The sequence below is a fragment of the Bacillus rossius genome (assembly GCF_032445375.1).
Source record: "Bacillus rossius redtenbacheri isolate Brsri chromosome 4 unlocalized genomic scaffold, Brsri_v3 Brsri_v3_scf4_2, whole genome shotgun sequence".
NCBI lineage: Eukaryota > Metazoa > Arthropoda > Insecta > Phasmatodea > Bacillidae > Bacillus > Bacillus rossius.
The window spans coordinates 17,641,219-17,661,536 of record NW_026962011.1 but is presented as its reverse complement, the minus strand read 5'-3'; the positions used below and the strand labels follow the sequence as shown (position 1 = coordinate 17,661,536).

The following is a 20,318-nucleotide window of genomic DNA, read 5'->3' as shown; positions in this document are numbered from 1 at the left end:
ACTTACTCAAGACATATAAATCGCGCCTACACCCGTCTCTTAAACCAACGAAGTCAGTGAAATATAAACAAGAATAGGAAGATTCTAACGCGTTATCATGCTTAAATACCCTGCGTTAGCTCCAAGGCGCATGCGCAGCTCACAAGAGGAGAATCGAGCTATCACCCTAGAAAAAAACATACACGTTACTGTGGCGAGGCAAACAGTTTTGTTAGCGGGGTGAGGGGGTTATGGATAGTGAAATTTCACCAGGCTGGTTTTAAACGAAGATTGCCATCTTACTTCAGTATAATTCTTTTTTTTTTTTTTTTAAATAATCCGAGCGTGTTAAGTATACGTAAAATGTGTTTTTAACTGCATTTCAGGACACGAATCATATGTAATATCCGCACCTGCCGCTAGAATTCACAACCGTATTTATAAAAGTAGCTACGTTGACTATAAAACCATTAGCAGACGAAAATATTAAACTATAATAAAACGGAACCGATAAAAGCGTAAAATACCTGAAAAAAATACTAAACCCTGGTTTTGGACCTGATTTCCGACAAGGAATTATATTAAAACACTGCCCATCTTGTTAAAATTCTTTAAATAGTTACCATTCATGGCATAACTGTCACTCCCTACTTCCTGTTATATATTTCCGTTGCACTCATGAAATTACTCCCACCAAAAGCCGTAAACCGAGAGCTAAGAAGAATATTGCGAACAATGTTGGAGATTTGTGAGTGAATATAATTTTTTTTTTCTCCCGGAGGTTGTTCCGACTTACCTGGCTCCTCATGGGGTCGGTGTTGATCTGGCACATGTACGTGCCCGAGTCGCCCTTCTGCACGTTGGACACGTGCAGCTTCCACGTGTTGTGGCCGTTGTGGGTGACGGAGAGGCGCGGGTTGTGCGCCACCAGCCGCGTGTGGATCGCCAGGATGGCCTTGGTGTCGGACTTGATCCACGCCACCTGCGCAGCGGCGCAAGGTGCAATGTGCAATGTGCAATGTGCAATGTGCAAGGTGCTGTGCGCAGGACTGCCCGCGCCGGCGCAAGGTGTTGTGCGCAGGGGGGCGTGCGCCGCCAGTAGGCGGGCCGAGTCGGCCCACCGCGCAAACTGTTGGCAATCAGTGCTCTATCTATGGCGCAACAGTTCTTTAGAATTGGAATCTTCAGTGTCCGGTCACGTCAATTTGGACACAATTAGGACACTGGCTGTGACATTTTTATTTACAAGGTATGTATATTATTTTTAAGGGTAATTTTTTTTTTTTTTTGCTCAGGGAGATACAACTTTCGAGCGTTACAAAAATTCCGATCGCATGAGGAAAATAGCTAGATACGTGCTGGGGAAACCGGTAGAGGAAAATACAGCAGGGGAGGGTTATAAATGACGCAGCATATTTTGGGTAAACGGATACTTACATGATTGCATACTTGCATACCAGCACACTTGCAAACTTGCATACTTGTGTACTCGCACACTTGCATACTTGTTTACTTACACACTTGCACACTCGAATACTTGCGCAATAGATTATTTTTGCGCTCGAATACTTGAATATATTTGTTTTTATCTGCGCTCTCAACCACATATAATTATGTAGGGGAAGGCGGGGTAACTGGACGCAGTGGGTAATGGTACGCAGGTCAGTATCTGGCAAAAGAAGAGGAGACACACGCGAGAACGCTGGTGCTACTATGCGGCGAAACGAGTCACTTCGTTCTAGACAAGTTGCAATGGCGTGCGGCTGAAGTTGTGTCGGATATTCGTGTTTTTTTTAAATCGTAGATTTTTCCAATAAAATCCTGCATTCATTGCATTCGAGGTGAAGGAAAAACTGTGTACTTTTGTAGAATTTTAGTTGTTTATAAATAATTAGTGGGGTTTTTGCTATAATTTAACGCGGTAAGGGCTTGTACTTTGTGATCGTTTCAACTGTGACTGTCAGTAAACTGACATCGCGTCGTTTGGGGTATTCGTACGCAGGGTTGCGTACCAGTTCCCCAACTGCGTTTCATTCACCCGTGCGAAATTTAGTAACTGTTATGTTTACATGGATCATATCAATGATTTTGAACATTATGAAAATAACAAACAATTATGTATACTAATTTCCCCAGTTACAAAACCCTCGACATCAAGGACTGCAGGGACCAGGAAGGCGCCGACACGAAAACGGCGTTCAGAAATTCTAACAGCCACTCCAAGAAAAAATAGTGCTGGAAGAAGTGGAAACAAAGAGGAAAAATAAAAGGAAACACAAGCTGAACATGATACAGGGAAGCTAAAAAAAGGAAAAAGAAAAAAAAAATATTTTCAGCGATTCGTCCGTTTCTTCTAGCAAAAACAAAGGAAAAACAAAAGATCTTTGTCAAGATGATGACATTGATATTTGGATATGGTGGCTTCATCATTCCAACAAAAATAGTACTAATGAGATCTGTATGTTTTGTGGATAGTTTGTTAAGGACAGAGAATTGTGGTACCGCTGTGGCAGGTGTTCGGGCTGGGTCCATTCAGACTGTAGTGCTGCAGAAAATCATTCAAATTTTGTATGCGATTTTCGTCAAGTCAAAGTATAATTATTTCAATAACATTAATGCTGAAATAGTCTACTTCTTTGTCAAATAAAAAAACTGTGATTAGTTATTTTGATGAAAATTTAATTTTTCCATATATTTGCAACTTTGGTTTGTCAGTGTGTAAGTGTGTTGTTTTGTGTTAGCTCTCTCTCTATTTGTTCATTAACAATGCAAATAATGAGTAAGCTACGTTATAAACTATATATAATTTCATTCAAGTACCTACAAAAATATTTAAAAAATACTTAACTACAAGCTTGAATTAGAGACTATGAAAAATTATAAAAAAACCTGTAGATAATATCAAATCATGTATGTATCTAATTTGAAAAGAAATTAAATTTTTGTCCCCACTATAGTACAAAAAGTGTATGTTGTTATTTAGGTACATTGTCATATTAAAAAAATATATATATATTTCCATTCAGGGAATATTCGGGAAAATTTTTATGCACTAGAATTGACATAGAGGGTAATGGTACGCATCATAAATTTAGTGCGTACGATTACCCACTCAAGTCGGGTAATCGTACGCAATACATATATTAATAGTTTAAGTAAAAAAAACACACTTCCCTTTAAAACAATGTACTAATACTCGGCTATATTTAAACTAACTTAATGTCGCTTTGCTACAACTTAATTACATTTCTTTTTAAACTTTATTAACAGAAATATAATGTGTCAAAGTTAAGTGCGTGCAGTTACCCCGCCTTCCCCTATGTATAATAGGTATAATAAGCAAAAATTTGTAGACTTCTGTCGTGCGTGGACTTCACGCGCTCTTTTTTTTTTTTTTTAAGTTTTGTATTGAGCGGTACAAATAGAGCACATATTCATAGCCCAGGAAAAAAAATACAAGCAAATAAAACATTGGAATGCTTAGTTGCCGTATAGTTAGTTGCCTATGCACTTATATTAGGCTAGATATTTTAATTTAATTTAGCGCATTTTCTTGTTCTCTTCGGTAAAATTGAACACTAATCGAGCACCAACAACTGAAAAATTTCGTGTAAAAAATACCAATTTATGGTGTCTATCTCCTTCTTTCGACACAATTAAAAAACGAATTTTTTACCATCACTAAATTAACCTTCGTTTATACCAACCCTACAAAAGATTGTGCTGTGACAGTAAATTAATTTTGAAGCCCCTATAAAATATTTAAAACCAAATGTTATATTTGTTATATCCCGACAAACAAGCAATTAGTTTTAAATGTTATTTATTTGCTAGTTAAAACATCAAATTGCATACTTTCTCATATCTTAAAAACGAACTATTTTTGCTAATATTTTACATTTATAACCTCTAATTAATATATTTATTTTAAAATGTAATTTATTTTAATGAACCCATTTATAAAATGCAACAAAAACGTTAACCCTTTATTTATTGAACTATTTCTAAATATTTGTGTTCATTAATATTTTATTTATTAATACATATAATATTCATATTAAACGAAAAAATATGTTGTGCCAATACACTCATTACATTTGCTAATTTATAAAGTAGTTGTTACTAATTTCCTAATGCTAATTTATAGCTACTTATTATAAGTTACAATTATTTTTTAATGTAAAAACAAATTTTTGGTAGCGTGTCATTTGATTAAATTTTTTAAAACATTTTCATAAGCAGCTATACACAGTTTTAATGATCATAGAGATTTAATTCTGTTCTTCCGAGCGGATATCAGCAATTGAGACAAATTATTTAAAGCTATAAAATACTGAACAATATTCAGAAAAAATAATTAAATAGAAAAAGTTATTAAAAGTATTGCATCTTTCAGTCTGTTTTAATAATTTTAACTCGTCTCACCTATAAATATATATTCTTCGAAAACGATATACTAAACACAATCACACGTAAAAGCTTTTCCGTTCTCTTGTCGCATAGCCCGCTCTCATGATGAAAAGTACTTTTTTTTTTTAGGCGTGGTAATTTACATATGGAAGCCGACTTAATAACGTTTCGAGCCCGAAAGAAGACGAAGTGGGAAGCTGGTGCATAGCTCCCTGAAAGCGCAATTATCTTCACATTTTTCAAAGCGCTGTTTCCATTCCCCCCTCCTCGCGCTTTTCCAACAATTTTTACCGTCTCCTTCTCACGCTGTACGGAAGCTCTCCGAGCGAAAGCAGAACACACTTCGGACAGCTCAAAGTACAGAGCTTTCAAGAGGAACCTCAACGATGCGAGAGAAATGCGCGAATACTTTCAAGAAGGTGAAAAATATTTTATCCCTATAAAGAGGGCAAAAAAGCGGGCTATAATTAATTATTTTTAATCACAAATCCAAATTTTCACACACACATACGTGTATGTATGTATATATATATATATATATACACATATATAACGGTTTTAAGAATGTCGTGGCTTTAAAACACAGTTGTATCAGAATCAGTACGAAATATTATACCGTACAGCTAGGCTTACACTGCAAAATACATCAGTTTTTGTCCTATCAGGCACACAGACCAAACCACTAGCGTAATTATACTTAGAATAATGAAATTACTATCTGTTAATAATTACAAACCAAAACAAAACAATTAAATATGCCAATTTTGTTTGATAATGCATAAACTACGTATGGGCATGTGATAAATTTATTTGCAAAAGAGGGGAACAAACGCAAGAAGCTACCTGAATAAACTTCCTTAAAGTGATCTCAAATTCTGTAATTTCTGGTTCTCTTTCAGTGACATATTCTGGGTGGGCTATGCACGTTTAGGAACAAACGTGTATTAGATATATTGTGTAGTTTTGTCACATATTTTAAAATTATAACTGTGCAAATAAGTATGAGATCCCTAGAATATTTAATAAGTGTTACATTATGTCTTTTCGGGAAATCCAGGGACTACAATTGGCTTACAATAAGAATTCAATAATATATTTTAACACCTTACATTTGGAAATATTATTTTAATTTTAATATAAATATTAAGATTTAGTTAAATAAAGTCACCATTCAAAAACGTTTTATCAACCAAACGGATTTGCACAAAATAAAAATGGGTCAAAAACGTTTATTTTATCTGAGGGAGACCTAATATTTTGTGAGAGTTGATATTGAAAACGCCAGATTGCCTATTAATTGTATTTACTGGGGATCTGAGAAACAGATAAAATGCGTTCAAATGGTTGTACAGTTTTGTTTATATAATTTTTATTTCATCAATACTCTTGAACAGATTCCTCAACTTTCATAAAAAAAAGTTGTACAGAAAAATTTGAGACGAAGGACCCAACAATGCGTTCCGACTAAGAATACCAGAGTACAGGAGTAACTCTACAGCAATAAAACATGGGGGGAAAAAAAGGTTTAGTGCACTATGAAGCAGAATATTTAATCAAGGAATTTTTGTCAAAGGCACGAAGGAAAGGTAGAGATCCAAGAGAGAATGCAGCCTTCCCGATATTCCTTTACTCGGTTTGTTTGCTTTGGGAATCCACAGGATACGTGGAGGAGATGAGGACGAGGTCTGTGAAACCGCCGTGTCCTTTGTCCTGTCATTTGATTTCTTTCTTGTTTTCTTGAGAAGGGGGGGGGGGTGGCGGCTTGGGTGACTTCGAGCCACGAGGCCACTACGTGCGGCGAAGTCGCGAAGTCGCTCTTGTCGAGGGAGCTGTCTCTGAAATCAAGAAGGAGGGGATCCTCTTTCTTCCCGAAAAAAAATCTCCACCGGAGTTCTTCCCTCCCCTCTTGAAATCCGTCCCTCCACAACCCTTTCCCCTCCCCCTTTTACGACGAAACGTTCCTCCTCCCCTTCCTCCAGAGCCAGCTCTCTCCCCGGTGACGGGCAAACCGAGTTACCGGCTCGGCGTAACTGAATCATACCTCAACAAGATGCGCTCTTAATAAACTCGATCAAGTTTCGGCGGCGCGACGGCGCGCCCTCTGATTGGTCTCGCAGGCGGCCCATTGAAAGACTTGCCGTGAGCCGAGGTTTCCGTGACCTCGTTACAAGCAGCGGGGGTCCCTCGCACAGTTTAATTTTGGAAGTGAAACTCTTTCACGGCCTGTGGAGTGACATCGGAATCACGGTGTGACGAAAGTTAACACGTGTAACTTATGTAAACGTAGTAACGTATATTGCTCGTTGGCGCAGTTTTTTTTTTTTAAAAAAGGCATTAAACTCTCCAATAATTTTGTAAACTAATACATACTTCCTCGAACTTTTGCGTAATTTTGTATATTTTTGTAACTCGTTATTCTCAACTCTAAAATATCAACTCTGAGTTTGGGTCTGGCGTTAGCATTAAAATTTTGACAATTTGTTTATGTATTTCCAATAGGACGAAGTATCATATTTAAGCTATCATAAACCCATTAATTCATTTTTAGATTCCATCTAACACATACGGTAAATATGGCAAATAAAGGTCTATTTTCAACGCATGATTAAGCTTATTTTAAATATTAAAGAACCCTAAACATTTCCCGTCCCTCTTATCACTGAAGTTTCACTTTAACGGTAACGCACCTATTTTTTTTTATTTGTCAGCGACGAGGAGAGAGTTTATAGTTTAGCTTCTTTTTTTTTGGGTGGGAAGCTTTAGGGTGAGAATTGGCACTTTCTTTAATAGCGATTTGTTTTAATTCTTTTATAGCCCATAATCATGCAGATTTTTAATTATGTTTGTGACGTATGGTCAAATTAATTAAGTTAATTTCAAAGAAGACTAGTTAACATGGTCCAACTTTTGGAAGATTTCTGCAAAGGTTTATATGGAGAAGGCTAATATTTATGTTTCATGTTACGCTTGTGTCCAAGGTATACATGTCTCTTTGGCGTTACAGAGTCACTGAGCAAGTGATGAGCGTAACTATATATAGGATACTGAAATGAACAAATTGTGAAACAGGATGTTCATGATTTCCGAGATTATTTTATTCATTCATTATACAGCATGATTTTTAATACACCAGTCTGTAACGTTCCACCTCTAGAATTTCTTCGAGAATATTTTTGGTAGGTCACGTCAGGCTTAAGGGGCCTCCCTAGTAGCTTCAGAAGTTAGCAGAACACTATGTTTTTTTAAATAATGATGGGACTTTATTGATCGATACTACGAATCTGAAAATTTTTCACCCACGAGAAGATACTACACGAATTGTCTGTGTACGTTTACATTTTTGTTTTTTTCTATCAAAATATGAAATAAAAAATCACCAACTTGTCCAACTTTGGGGCCATTTTATACTGCTTAGGATAATGACAGAAAAAAAGTACAAGTTTAGCCAAAAAGATAATTTTTTTCTGAAGAAATTTATGTATTTAAAACATATAGTCATCGCTTTAAATTCCGAGAATTCTTTTCCGCAATTTCTGCAAATCCTGAAAGTTTTCCACCGTCTCGTGCTGCCGCTCGGCGAAGCCAGCTCGCAGCCCACAGCTCAGGTAGCGCGGTGAGGGAACCCGTGCCCGGAGGGGAGGCAGGCTACCTGTGTGTGCGTGCGTGAGAGGGAGACAACCCACAACCGCAAAGGTAAGATAATCCCGAGAACGAAAGAAATTCTCAGAATTGCTTTTAGTGTGCCTCGCCACAGTACCATGTGCTCGACTTACTCTGTGTGTATATTCGTGTATCTCTAAAACATCGCTTTTTTTTTAAAACTACTAATATCCTAAAGCTTACAATACTAGATCATGTATTACGAAATAAAGTATTGAAACTGATCAATCAACACATTGAAAGTTGTCGTACAAAATATTTATTGGTGACTTTACAGTCTCGCTAGCTAATTCGACAAAATTTATATTTAACTTTTAACATGAAAATACACTTCAGTGTTTTCCTTCTATTTTTAATAAATATTCAAAAAACAATTATTATACTACCCAATATTTTTTTAAATTATTTTAGTTTTCCAAAATGATTTTTTACATCTTACAATGCTGAAGAAAAAATTATACTGGTATTAACCAAATGGTTAACTATTTACAAAAGTTTTCATACTTAAAAATGTAGGTTTATATAAAATGTATCTTAAACTAAAAGAAAAATCATATTTTGAAAACTAAATGTCATTTTTCTATGCTTTTTGGTTAGATAGATATCTGATGGTCTTCTCTGTTTTAAAAATGTTCATGGAATGATAAATAAAAAATAAAAACTAGGGAAGATGTATATTAAATAAGCTAGTCAGAAGTATATATATGTTCCTCCTGGCGCAGGAGTCACGAGGAGTATTGAAGATGAGGTAAGTGACCGATCGCTCACATATGTAATTATGGATGGTACGTTATTAATTACAAAATTCAAAAACCATTTTGAATTTAAAAAGTATAAATAGTGGCAATGTTTAATGAAGATTACGTAAATTTTCAGATAAACTTATTTCTACAGCTCGATTAATTAATAAGGGCAGGAAATAAATTTTTTACAGCAATTATACAAAATTATTAAAATTTTACTAACCACAATTAATTTATCCAAAAACCAAAATTAAGTAAATATTGCCCATACATTACAACATCCACGAAAGAACCTTGCAAATTATTTTTGTAAGATGCATTATTTTGCATTCAAGTTCTTTTTGTTTAATACTTCACCTACTTATAATTATTACATATTTGGCTAATGGTCCGTCACACCTAATTAAAGGGCCTGAATAAATAGAACGCGTTTCTGATCAAATTTCACGCCTGTTACTTTACCTGCAACCCGGAGCGGTGTGAAATAAATTATTGTACACTCGTGACGTTGGCAATCAACTTAAATATTTATGAGTTAAAACAAAACATAACTATAACGGATAATCAAAAAAATTGTAAAATTTTGAAAGCTTGTTATGTTTTTATATAGTACACAAAGCAGTTAAACCATAAATTATTTGTTGTTGAAAAAAAAATCCGTAATCTTTCATGCTTTTTTCCTTAATTTTTATTTCCAGATATTTTCGTTGTAGTTATACTTTATATATATACATATATATAATATATAACAATATAGCAATCTAGAAAAAAATTAAGGTAGACTTATTCCAAATTTGTTATGATAGACGTTAATTAACTAAGAATATGAATTCGCTTTACAACCACAGCTTGTACACAAGTCGTAAAAAAACATGGGTTCTACTTATAGGCCGTATTGAACTTAGTAGGTTTATGACAAATACAACAGCAATAAACATATGGCTGAGTCTGCTTCCATGTACACTTCTTTTTAAGTTATCACTTTTAAAGCGGGTAAAGTGTACCTATCAAGTAGCTTAGCATTACCCAAAGTGAATGTCGTGCTCCAGAAAATGTTCTAACTATGTAATATTTGTATCACTATTGCGTTACAGACCTACAACTTTTTTCAGTGCGCGATGTCACTCTTATGTAAAAATATGTCGTGTTTAGCGCAAACGTGTTCGAATGAATCCACATCGAGCTGCCAAAGAATACCTATCGATGTAGGCAACGTACATAAGTATACAAACCATCGTTTACAAGTGTATTCATACGTAAGTATATAACTGGCGGGGGGCCATGATGCAGTTGGTTCTTCGCGTACAGTTAACTGACGGGATAAGAAGCGTCAAAGATCTTATATGGCTATTCTGTAAACTTGTATGTCATTTCACTGCCTGCTTTAGACAAACAACATCCATTACTTTCAGCTTTGGCTTGAAAAGAATTACTCCGGCCGGCTTTCTTATAAGACTTATTTCAGCTCCTCGTGCGACCAGTGTGTATAATTTGTCCGCGGCCTTATCGTTGGGTGAAAGTTATTTGGAAGGGAAGTTGTGTTGGTAATGTTATTGTTCATCATGTATTACATAACAATTCGACTTAGATACGCACATGTGTTTTTAAAATATAGGTATGTTTAATAACTTGCAATACAAAGTACCTATATGTTGAATTTCATGTATTTAATTTTTATTACATTATGTACGAACATAATAATCACAATAATTCATGAGAAATTTTTAACACTTTTTACAAAGCAATCTCTAATTTCTTCCACACCTCATGGTTAACCTTACTATTTTATTTCATGTTTCAGTTGATTTAAACTGTTTGGAATCATAATATGACGGACAATGAAGAATATTAGTTTCAGTAAATTTTATGAGAGGATTTACTTATTACATTAAATATACCTCAATTTTTACCTCAAAGGAAAAAGTTGCATATCATTAAATTATAAATATTTGTTTCCCTTTAATATAGTTTATGAACATAACTTATTGTGATAATACCCATTAGTTAAATTGTGTTTTTGCAATGCTCTCCTATTGCAGTAAAATTCTTGGGCAAATTGAATAGCATATAGTCGATCTTTAACATAAGCTTTTAGAATACATAAACGTAATAAATTATGTTCTCGTGATTTTAACAATTAAATATTTCTTCGCATGAAAAAATTAATTAACTAAAAAAATATTTCAGTTAATTTATACTCAAGGACTAAAAATGTTTATTTTAGTTTTAAAAAATATTGTCTGTATGTATACTTTTCTGAAAAAAGTAAATTCAAGAAAACAAATTTTCTTCTTTTTTATTTTGATCTTGAACTTACTTGACAAGCATTATTGAACTTCAACTTTATACTTTCGGTATAGCACTTTTCGATTTATTCTTCTTCAAACGGGAATTAAAAGTAATGAATAAATAGCATTTTCCTCTATAATTATTGCAGCCGTATACTGAAAAGTTTAACTTTCCTTTATTTGCATGACGCGGAACTCCTAACTAGACAAAACGTTTGTTATTTATTTTGAACGTTATATTTATGTTTCCTTTCGAACTTAAATGAAACTCTTAACATTTAATTTCATCAAAAGTTATACAATATAAGTATCAAGTTAAAATATTTTTAAGTGAAGTTGTGGCTATTTTGTTGTTGAAAATGACACTCTGAAGTTTGAATGAAAGTGAGATATGATAAAATTATATTTGTAGTTAAAAACAGATAATTCATTTTAAATTCAATCTTTTGTACATGCATATTGCCAAATAAATTCGACAATATATTAAATTCTATGCATTTTAATCTATTCGTATATTCTGCAGCATTAATTCCTATAAGCAAATACTTATTACGTACAATGTACTTTTAGTCCTGTCGTATAGTTATACAAATTTTTTTATTAAAAGTATTGTTTCGTCTATGCGGTTATGGTTGAAAAAAAAAAAAATTTATATTATTTTTAAATTCGGTTGTTAGTAAGAACACGTATTTAGTGTAATATGACATACATTATTCTGTTTATTAAAACATTACTATCGATAACTCTATTTTAGATTTATCTGTCTATGTTATAGGTATTTCAACTTGATTCTTTTTCTTCGGCTTATGACAGCAGCAAATTTTGTTTTATCGCATATGTAATGTTTTTATGTTTTGCATATTATAATTAATGAGTTAGTATTGTTGGCGGGTGAGGCTATTTCACAAATGGACACGTTATTGGCAGCTAGCAGGTAGGACGCGTGTATTACGCAGGCTGGATAGGGAAGTACGACTGCGGGCGAGCTCCATGATAGAAGCAACGGGAGTAGTAGCACTCGGCTATTTTTATAGGTTGGGATAGCTGTGCGAATGGTAGAACAGACCACGGGTCTATGGTGAGGAAAAAGGTACTGTCGATGGATCATCAGGAAAGTCAACAACTTGTTCAGAAACTTGAGTCCCTCTTTCAAAATTCAGTTTAATACCTGGAGATGACTATATTCGATGTTCTACCAAGCGAAGCAAACTCTTAATTCGTTACTAGTTGATGTTTAATATTGTGACGCAAAATAAAAAATTGTGAATTAGCTTACTTTGCTCATGCCAGGTTTTACGAGTTTGGTCAAAGTTAATTAAATGAATAAAAATTGTGTCCCTTTGCTGCTGGCTACCCGCAAGAAATTATTATGGTGAATAATAGATAATAATTTTAAGTCGACATGGAATATTATATTATTTTTATGGGATTGTGTTTTGGTAATGGTGTGTGTATTTTTAAGAAACTGTCTTGTGTATTTTATTACATTCACTTCACGTAACGAATTGCCTGAACGTAATGTTATTGTTTGTTTGTTTTAATATTTCGTTTTATTGAACAATAATACATAGTTTGCCGCTTCGAGCGACTACAGAAATGACAATACAATTAGTTTGCAGTGTTCCAAACATTTTAGTTTCCTCTACTGTACATGGGGCGAATATGTTTTATGTTATGTTTACTGAAACCATCATTATACATGCTAAGTGAGATGTTGCGATTGAGTAGAAGCGAAAATATGTCTTAAAACTCTGATAATGCTATGAATTCCATTCATTCGTTTACTCTGTGATCCGGAGGGTCTGTTGTTATGACTGAATACATGTGCACTTCCTCTATGTAGCGTGGCTTCATTGAGATGAAAGCATAGCTCACGTTGATGAAATACTTATTAATTAAAAAATAAAAATGTTATTTGATGCTTCAATTTATGTTAGTGTCGTACACAGATTTAAAATGTAATGCAGAGTTCCTTAGTTTTATGTATATTGAAATTTGCTCATGTGTAGAGTAGTTATTAAAAGCATAAAAAACATATATGACGAATTGTTGTGTATTATTTCCATTAGGCGTAACCATGAAAATCATGTGAATCATGTGAAACCTACATTTGAAATGTTGGCGTTTAAATATTTATAAAAGCGTGTGAACTCTTAAAGCGCTATTTATCTATTTAGGAAGTAGGTAGTAGTTTCTTTGATTTTAGAAGGTTTTTTTTAACAAACAACTAAATTAATTCAAAAATTTGAACTACTGCAAGCAAAAAATACTTTATTCAATTTTTATTTTAAAATTAGCCTTATATTCTACCTTGCTTACACTTTATTATCGAAAAAGATTTTTTGACAGAGATGAATACCGTAAATTAATACACAAAACATGCATGTTTTCGTATGATACAATAACAGCTAGTGACAGTGACGAAACCAAAATTATTTTGATAGTTTGTATAGAAAATCCCCAACAGTAGTGGTGATATATTTAGGGATTTCGTTGTAGATGGGTACTATTTCACAATAAAAAGGAGTTATCGTCAATTATCAAAGCAGCCATATTTCGTATCTTCTTTGACAGCCTAAATACAGCACCAAAACGTACTTGGCTAAAAATAATTCCAGCTGCATGTGTACATTCCGCGAGGAGGGGAGAATCTCAGGGTGGCCCGAACCTCCCTGAAATAAAAAAGCCCATAGGAGGGGGCCCGCTTGCATTTGCAAAATCTTCACGTTATCGCGCGGACCTCATGGGAATCCTACAGATTTTCGCCCGTGATTCCAGCTATACATTTCACTGACACCTTGAGCACAACAGTCAGTGCACACTGAGTTCTTACATACCACCCGCACTTGTCTTCGATAAAATCTGAACTCAGGTGGATTCAGCATGACTGACTAAGCCTGCAGTCTGAATCCACCTGTAGGCCGCTGTTTCAACAGCTAAGAAATTTACACTGCTTGCAAACAGTCTGTATGTAACTCGGAACGGGATTCCAGTTCATTCGTGTGTATTTATTCATCATATTATGCAATGTTAAAGTCATTAAAAGAATATTAAAAAAATAAAAAGATAAACATGTAATAAGTGCCGAAAATAATAATATGCTGTAATATTTAGTGTAACTAAATATGACGTGAACCCTAGCATACAAAGTTGACGATGTGTCGTTGGTGGGAACACTTGTTTGTTCCTGACATTTTTTTCTCTACAGAATTTTAAAGTGAGTTTGACATGCACTTTTTCTTCAGGAAGTAAGTTAAAAATTTGTTTGTCGTTATTGCGATTTCAAAAGTTGATTTGTGTCTAAGAGTAAAAATATTTAATATTATTTTCATCATTTTATTCCCAGTTTTATTACTCAATCTATTAGTAGGACGTGATTTCTCGTCGCGGTGCGGAATACTTTTATGAATAAAAGCATAATGTTCGTGCAAAACCATTCATCACACAAATGTCAGTTCTAAAGTATAATGTTGGAATTTTTTTTTAAATTATAATAATTTTTATAATTTTTTTTTGAAAACACAAGCTAACGCATCACTCTTTGGTAACAATTTTTTGTAATGTATGTAAATCTCTTAATTATGTAGAACGTAATTAAAAAATAAAAATATATGTTTTAAACAGAATTGACGATTGTTTGCATTTCATGGATATGGACTGGATCGCAACACTAATTTAATGTTTCAAGTTAATAAACACTGTCAGGAAGCAAGCAAGGAAATATGAGAACATTATCTTTTGGTTGAATGTAGCGAAAGGGAAAAACAGTCACCTTTCTTGCCACGATCTTGTTCGCAGATAACGCAGGTATAAGTAGTAAATGGACTCCACACAATGACAACCCTCCCATTATTCCGCCCCCCTCGCTGAAACGCCCTCTCCCCCCTCCACCATGGTGCAGGCGACAGTCTCAGGTATATCGCCCCGCCCAACCACTGGCAGTAGCACGTGGCCAGTGGCCCCACGCGCTAAACATTTTTACTAGGGAGGCCCCTTAAGATGTATTCTTGCGTTTGGCCAATTTGAGAGAAATAACTTTTGCCTCGTTATGAAAGTGAAACTTGTGCATTTATTGGCAGTTTTATGTTTAAAAATAAAAAAAAATTAAGGTTTCGGTTGAATTAATTTTTGTCGAATGCATAATACTAAAATTGAATATTTTTTTTCGTTAATGCCGGTAATGTAACAGTTCAGTGAGGTTGCGTTGCGACAAGAATTTAGACTCGCATTGTTGGGGACCGGGAATCTCTGTCATGTTATGTACCTATATATAATAAATTTCTAATGGTTTCCCGAAATCACTTCGGGCAAGTTATAAAGGGCTTGTACTTTTGACGATTGTTGATTTCTTGCCCAAATAACTCGATAATTATTAGTCGTTCTGGTTTTGCATCTCGAATGAACTCGTTGTTGACAAGACTTTAAAAATTTATTTTAATTGTAATGTTTTATCTTTATACATTAGGTAAAAAATATATATTTTTCGTTTTCTTTAAAAAAAATCAATTTTTAAAAATGGTGTTTGCTATTTTTCCATACTACCAGACGTTTGTACAAAAATTTTATGTTTTTGTGTGTGAGAGAGAGTCCATATTCCAACTGAACAAATTTAGTGTTTACATGAGGTGTTAAACACTTTATTCATGATTCTTGCCATCCACCTTGCTGAGAATACATTCAGTTTTCCCGACCGAGTTCCAAACTCAGGATGCCATCGCGAGGACCTCGACACAGGACGAGCTCAGTCCCGGTTGCGAAGGGACTCCGGAGGAACGTCTGCGGCTGGCGGCGGCGGCCATTACGGGCGGACGTCTCGCCGAAAGTAAATTAACTGGCCGCGCGCGGAGGGATCAGCGACCGAACGGCAAAGAGCTTGGATGACGTCCTAATAAATGACTCCCGGCTCTGCTCGGCCCCATCCAAGGGGCAAGAAATCGCTGGGGAGAACACAATTCGCCTTTAAGTCGCAGTGGGAACGCTGAGGGATGTGCAATTGCCGGGAGGAGGATTGGGGGGGGGGGGGGATCAGAAGGAGACGGGGGCTTTGGCCGTCGCGGAAGAAACTTCATTTTCCGAGCCATTTAGCAGCGCAGAGGCAAGTGACTAAATGCTTTAATTTCTTGATTCGTTTCCGCAGGGGGTTGTCCCGGGGAAGGGGGGGAGGGTCGGAGGCGGTTTTGGGAGGGGGCCTCGTGTTGTCTCGTGTTGTTGCGGAGTTGTGCGGTCCGTGCTGTTGTTCCGACGGCGCGCCGTTCCCCCCGACTACGCCCTTCGGGGAGGGCGAATTCCAGTCCGCGCGTTCTGCCGAGGCGTCTTAATTGTTTTCCTGGGAGGATGGGCGGAAGGAGGGGTCAGGGGGGACCCCTGTAGTGGAATGGCTGCCGGCGCCAAGACTTGCTCTGTTCCGGAATGCGCTGGGGATTAAACCACAACGATACACAACTGTTGGGCCAGCAGATTTCAGCGCTTCAGCACAAAGCGATGCTGTTCAGAAAGCTTAAGATGTAAGTAACTGCGGCGATATTTTGGAAAAAAGAATTCAAGCGTAAACATTATAAAACGTATTAAAATTTGGAGCACTGCACCAATAAAAACTGTTCATGATCCAACTAACACTACGTACTGGTGAGTAAAATTACTACATATATCATTTGAGGTTTACAGAATTCCCTATCATATTTTACTAGTCCGTAAGTTTTAGCAGCCCTTGAACTAAAAATCAAAATGTTTTCTTTATAGAAATAAAGACGAACATGTCATGTTCAAAACAAAATTATAATTAATAAATATTTTATTGTAAATTGTAAATGATTTAAAGTAGTCCAAGGACTGATAAAAATGTACTTACAAGTTAAAAAAAATTAAGGTCTACAAAAGCCTCGGGTTTTAAAAAAATTCTGCCTGTAATTAATTATTACCGTCATAAGGAATTGGTGTTTAACGAAATTTACACATACTTAAATTGCTGAACCATTAATCATATGTAAAAGTTGTTACGGAGTTTATTCCCAAAAAAAAAAAAATGGGCAAAAATTATATTTCTTCACAACATAACTTTTATAGTATGGAAGAAAATTAATAAAAAATATTGGTAAATAATATAATGTTTATGTTTCTACGTTATCACTTTCACTTCTCCGCAATAGCTTTAACATATTTTAACAACCTTTGAATTTAAACACAATGCCAGAATTAAAAAAAAAAAAAAAATCATATATTCCAGCTGAAATAGCTACAGAAGTTGAAAAAAAAAATTAATTTTCTTAGTGTGAAGGGATACAAAAAGCTAGCAAAAAATCGTGTGTCATTTTTAAACAAAAATAGGCTGTAATGTTTATTATGTTATATTTAAGTGAGCTTTATCCTTTTTTGATAAAATTGGCCAAACTCTGTTCAGTTGGGATGGTTGGAGAAATTCTTCGAATCTGGCTTTGTATTGAACTATGTAGTAAAAGTTACTGCTACTTCAGAATAAACTCTGGATATACGGAAATATTCGTGAAAATGGTTGATGGGGAAAATCTCAACAGGGATTTTGTGGGGATTTCAAAGTTTGCATTGGGCGAGTGTGTAGTATAGAGGTTGGTCTTATTTAACTCTGGAAATCCTGGGATTTCATGTAAGCGAAGTACTGCCTGCATGATGGGCGCAAGGCTTGATGGGAGGATGATGTACGATTTGCGGGAGGAAGGACTTGCTCAGGCGTGATAAGACAGCGACGAGAATCGTCTTGAAAAAACAAAATCTATTCTCCCAATCGTCGCCATTTCTTGTTCAGCAGTATTTCTCGCCTGAAGGATATCTAGTTCCCCCAGCACACAGCTTTCACTGTTTGACCTGCAGCTATCCTTCATTTTAGCTAGATTTACTTCCGCCGATCACCGGGTCTTATTCCAGACTTGCGACGGTTCGATTGCTAATTACAAACAATATCATGTCGTTTCTTTCAAATCGTTTATTATTGACATAAAACAGTTTTACGTAGGTACCTATATTATCATCAATTTTTTTATATCTAATTTAATATCACAATATTTCATTTATTACAAGGCCTTTAATTATGACAGAATCAACAACTAATCTTTTAACCAGACTAACTGAAATAGTTTAAATTATTTTTTTAAAAATTACAGCCACTCAAATATTAAAATACTATGGAACCAAACGATAGTTTTGGAGTAATATAATTTTTTAAGTTACGCCATTGGTTTGCTTTTCATTTTTTTATAAACCATGGCTTGATGTGGTGATTGTTTTGAAAATGTGTGATAATACGCCCATAGCAACTCAAGAGCTACCACAAAAAATATCACATAAGTTAAATTTGCTTAAACGATCATATTTTAAAAGTATGAATGATAATCGGAAAAAAGAACACATCCTTATAATCCGTATTATCAGATTGCTTAAGTATATCACAATTGCTGCAAAAATTTTATGCAAGCAAATGTGTGAAATTTTTAAAGGTTTTACATAATGAACATTAGAGCACTACAATGATTAAACTTTTCTTCTCTTTAAAAAAAAATAATTTGGCTGTTTCTAATCAGATGAGTTCATCCCAATTACATTAAGGAACTTTTCACACCTTAGAGCGAATGAGGTGGCAATCTCCTCCGATGGACACACGTCGGTTTTCAGTGTGAAGGGTCCTGAGTAAGAGTTCTAGGTACAGCACGTGTTTACATTTGTAATTGTTGAAATAAATTACATATCTTGTCTCACTACCTTTAAAGATGCCAAAATTGAAAAAAAAAAATTGTGTGAAAAGTTATAAATATAAACTTACATTCACCAAGAAAATTGGAGTAACGATAAAACGGTGGACTTACATTCGACATGTGTATGGGTTGTATATATATATATAGTCTCTATCACTTTTTAAGCAGAAGATATATGCAATAGATGACATTAGCGCTCCTAATATCATAAATTAAAAAACAAAGATGGTGGCGCTGCTTACTAATGGTGCTGCTATTATTCAAAGATTTTAAATTAATTATAAGTCCGAATGTGTTGATATTATATGTAATTCATAGTCTGTTGTATGTCATGATGGCCGTTTGGTCAAAAGAACAAATTTTTCATAGCAAAGGTTTAACCTGTCATGGTTCGAATCACCTCACTTCCTAGTACGTCATGTTAAAATTTTAATTTAATTGATATTTATAAGAGTCATAAAACACTGGTAGGTCATTGAACATCGACTATGTGCATGAGTCAGAGCGATGCTGGCGTGCTCTAGAAAAAAAGTATAAAATAATATGCCAACATCCAGCAAAAGAAATCCAACTGGCGGACACTACTTTATCCAAGATGGCGAGGTACAGCAGAAGAAAACAACATGGCGGAAAGTTCTTCAATCCGAGATGGTTACAGACATAATTATAAATGGTTGAATCCAAGATGGCAGTTGTGACTTCATAATCCAATATGGTGACTGTGAAATCATAATCCAATATGGAGATAAGTTTAATAAGACAAAATGGCAGGATCCAATTTGACGGAAGGTTATAGACATTAAGAGTGCGGAATCAATATTGGCAAAAGGTTGTAGAATCCAAGATGGCTAAATCCAAAACCGGGGAAAGTTCTAGAAAACAAAATGGTGGTTTGTGAATTAGCAATACAATATAGCAGAATCCAATATGATGGCCAGGGTAAAGGTCAGCCAAGATGTTGGCCGGGGTCAAGGTCAAATGTCAGAGGTCAAGTTTAATATTTTAGGGCGTCCGTGACTTCACAATACAAGATGGCGGCCGTCTCCTTGGCTCTTTAAATATGAAACAGTTTTCGCATCATGCTACAAATGTTAAAATCATATTTTAAATATTGATACTAAAAATAGGTAATTTGTGTCATTTAGGAAACATTCGTAAAGCAAGCACTTCTATTTGATTTGAAATTACTTCTTACTTAACGTAAAAATTGGTAAAATTACATACAGTCTGTTCGAGTTATTTTCTAATGAGACATTCGCGCAATAAACCAATAAGTAATTTATAAAAAAAATTGTGATAGGCGTTTTTCTAAGCTGCACGATATTGATGCCAGCGCCGCCTAGACTTGCTTCGCGGAACTGCAGAAGCATCTGCGAAGGTCTTGACGTGTTATGAGCAGCGCAGCTGTTCACGAGTGTTCCACGGCTCGTAAACAAATTAAATACAAGCCCGTAGCCCCGAGGATATTGTGCTCTTGTTGATTTATGTTCCTTGCCAGCCAGTGCTCGCTTGCATGA

General features: G+C 35.1%; 1 protein-coding gene across 2 annotated transcripts in view; it reads right to left on the bottom strand.

Annotated features, from left to right (window-relative positions):
- LOC134541895 (lachesin-like) overlaps positions 1 to 20,318 on the bottom strand; it is a 387,782-nt gene that overhangs the window by 98,922 nt on the left and 268,542 nt on the right. For both annotated transcript variants that reach the window (XM_063385625.1, XM_063385626.1), the window contains exon 4: positions 776 to 961. In XM_063385625.1, the coding sequence (XP_063241695.1) occupies positions 776 to 961 (186 nt within the window). The remainder of the gene's footprint in view (positions 1 to 775; positions 962 to 20,318) is intronic.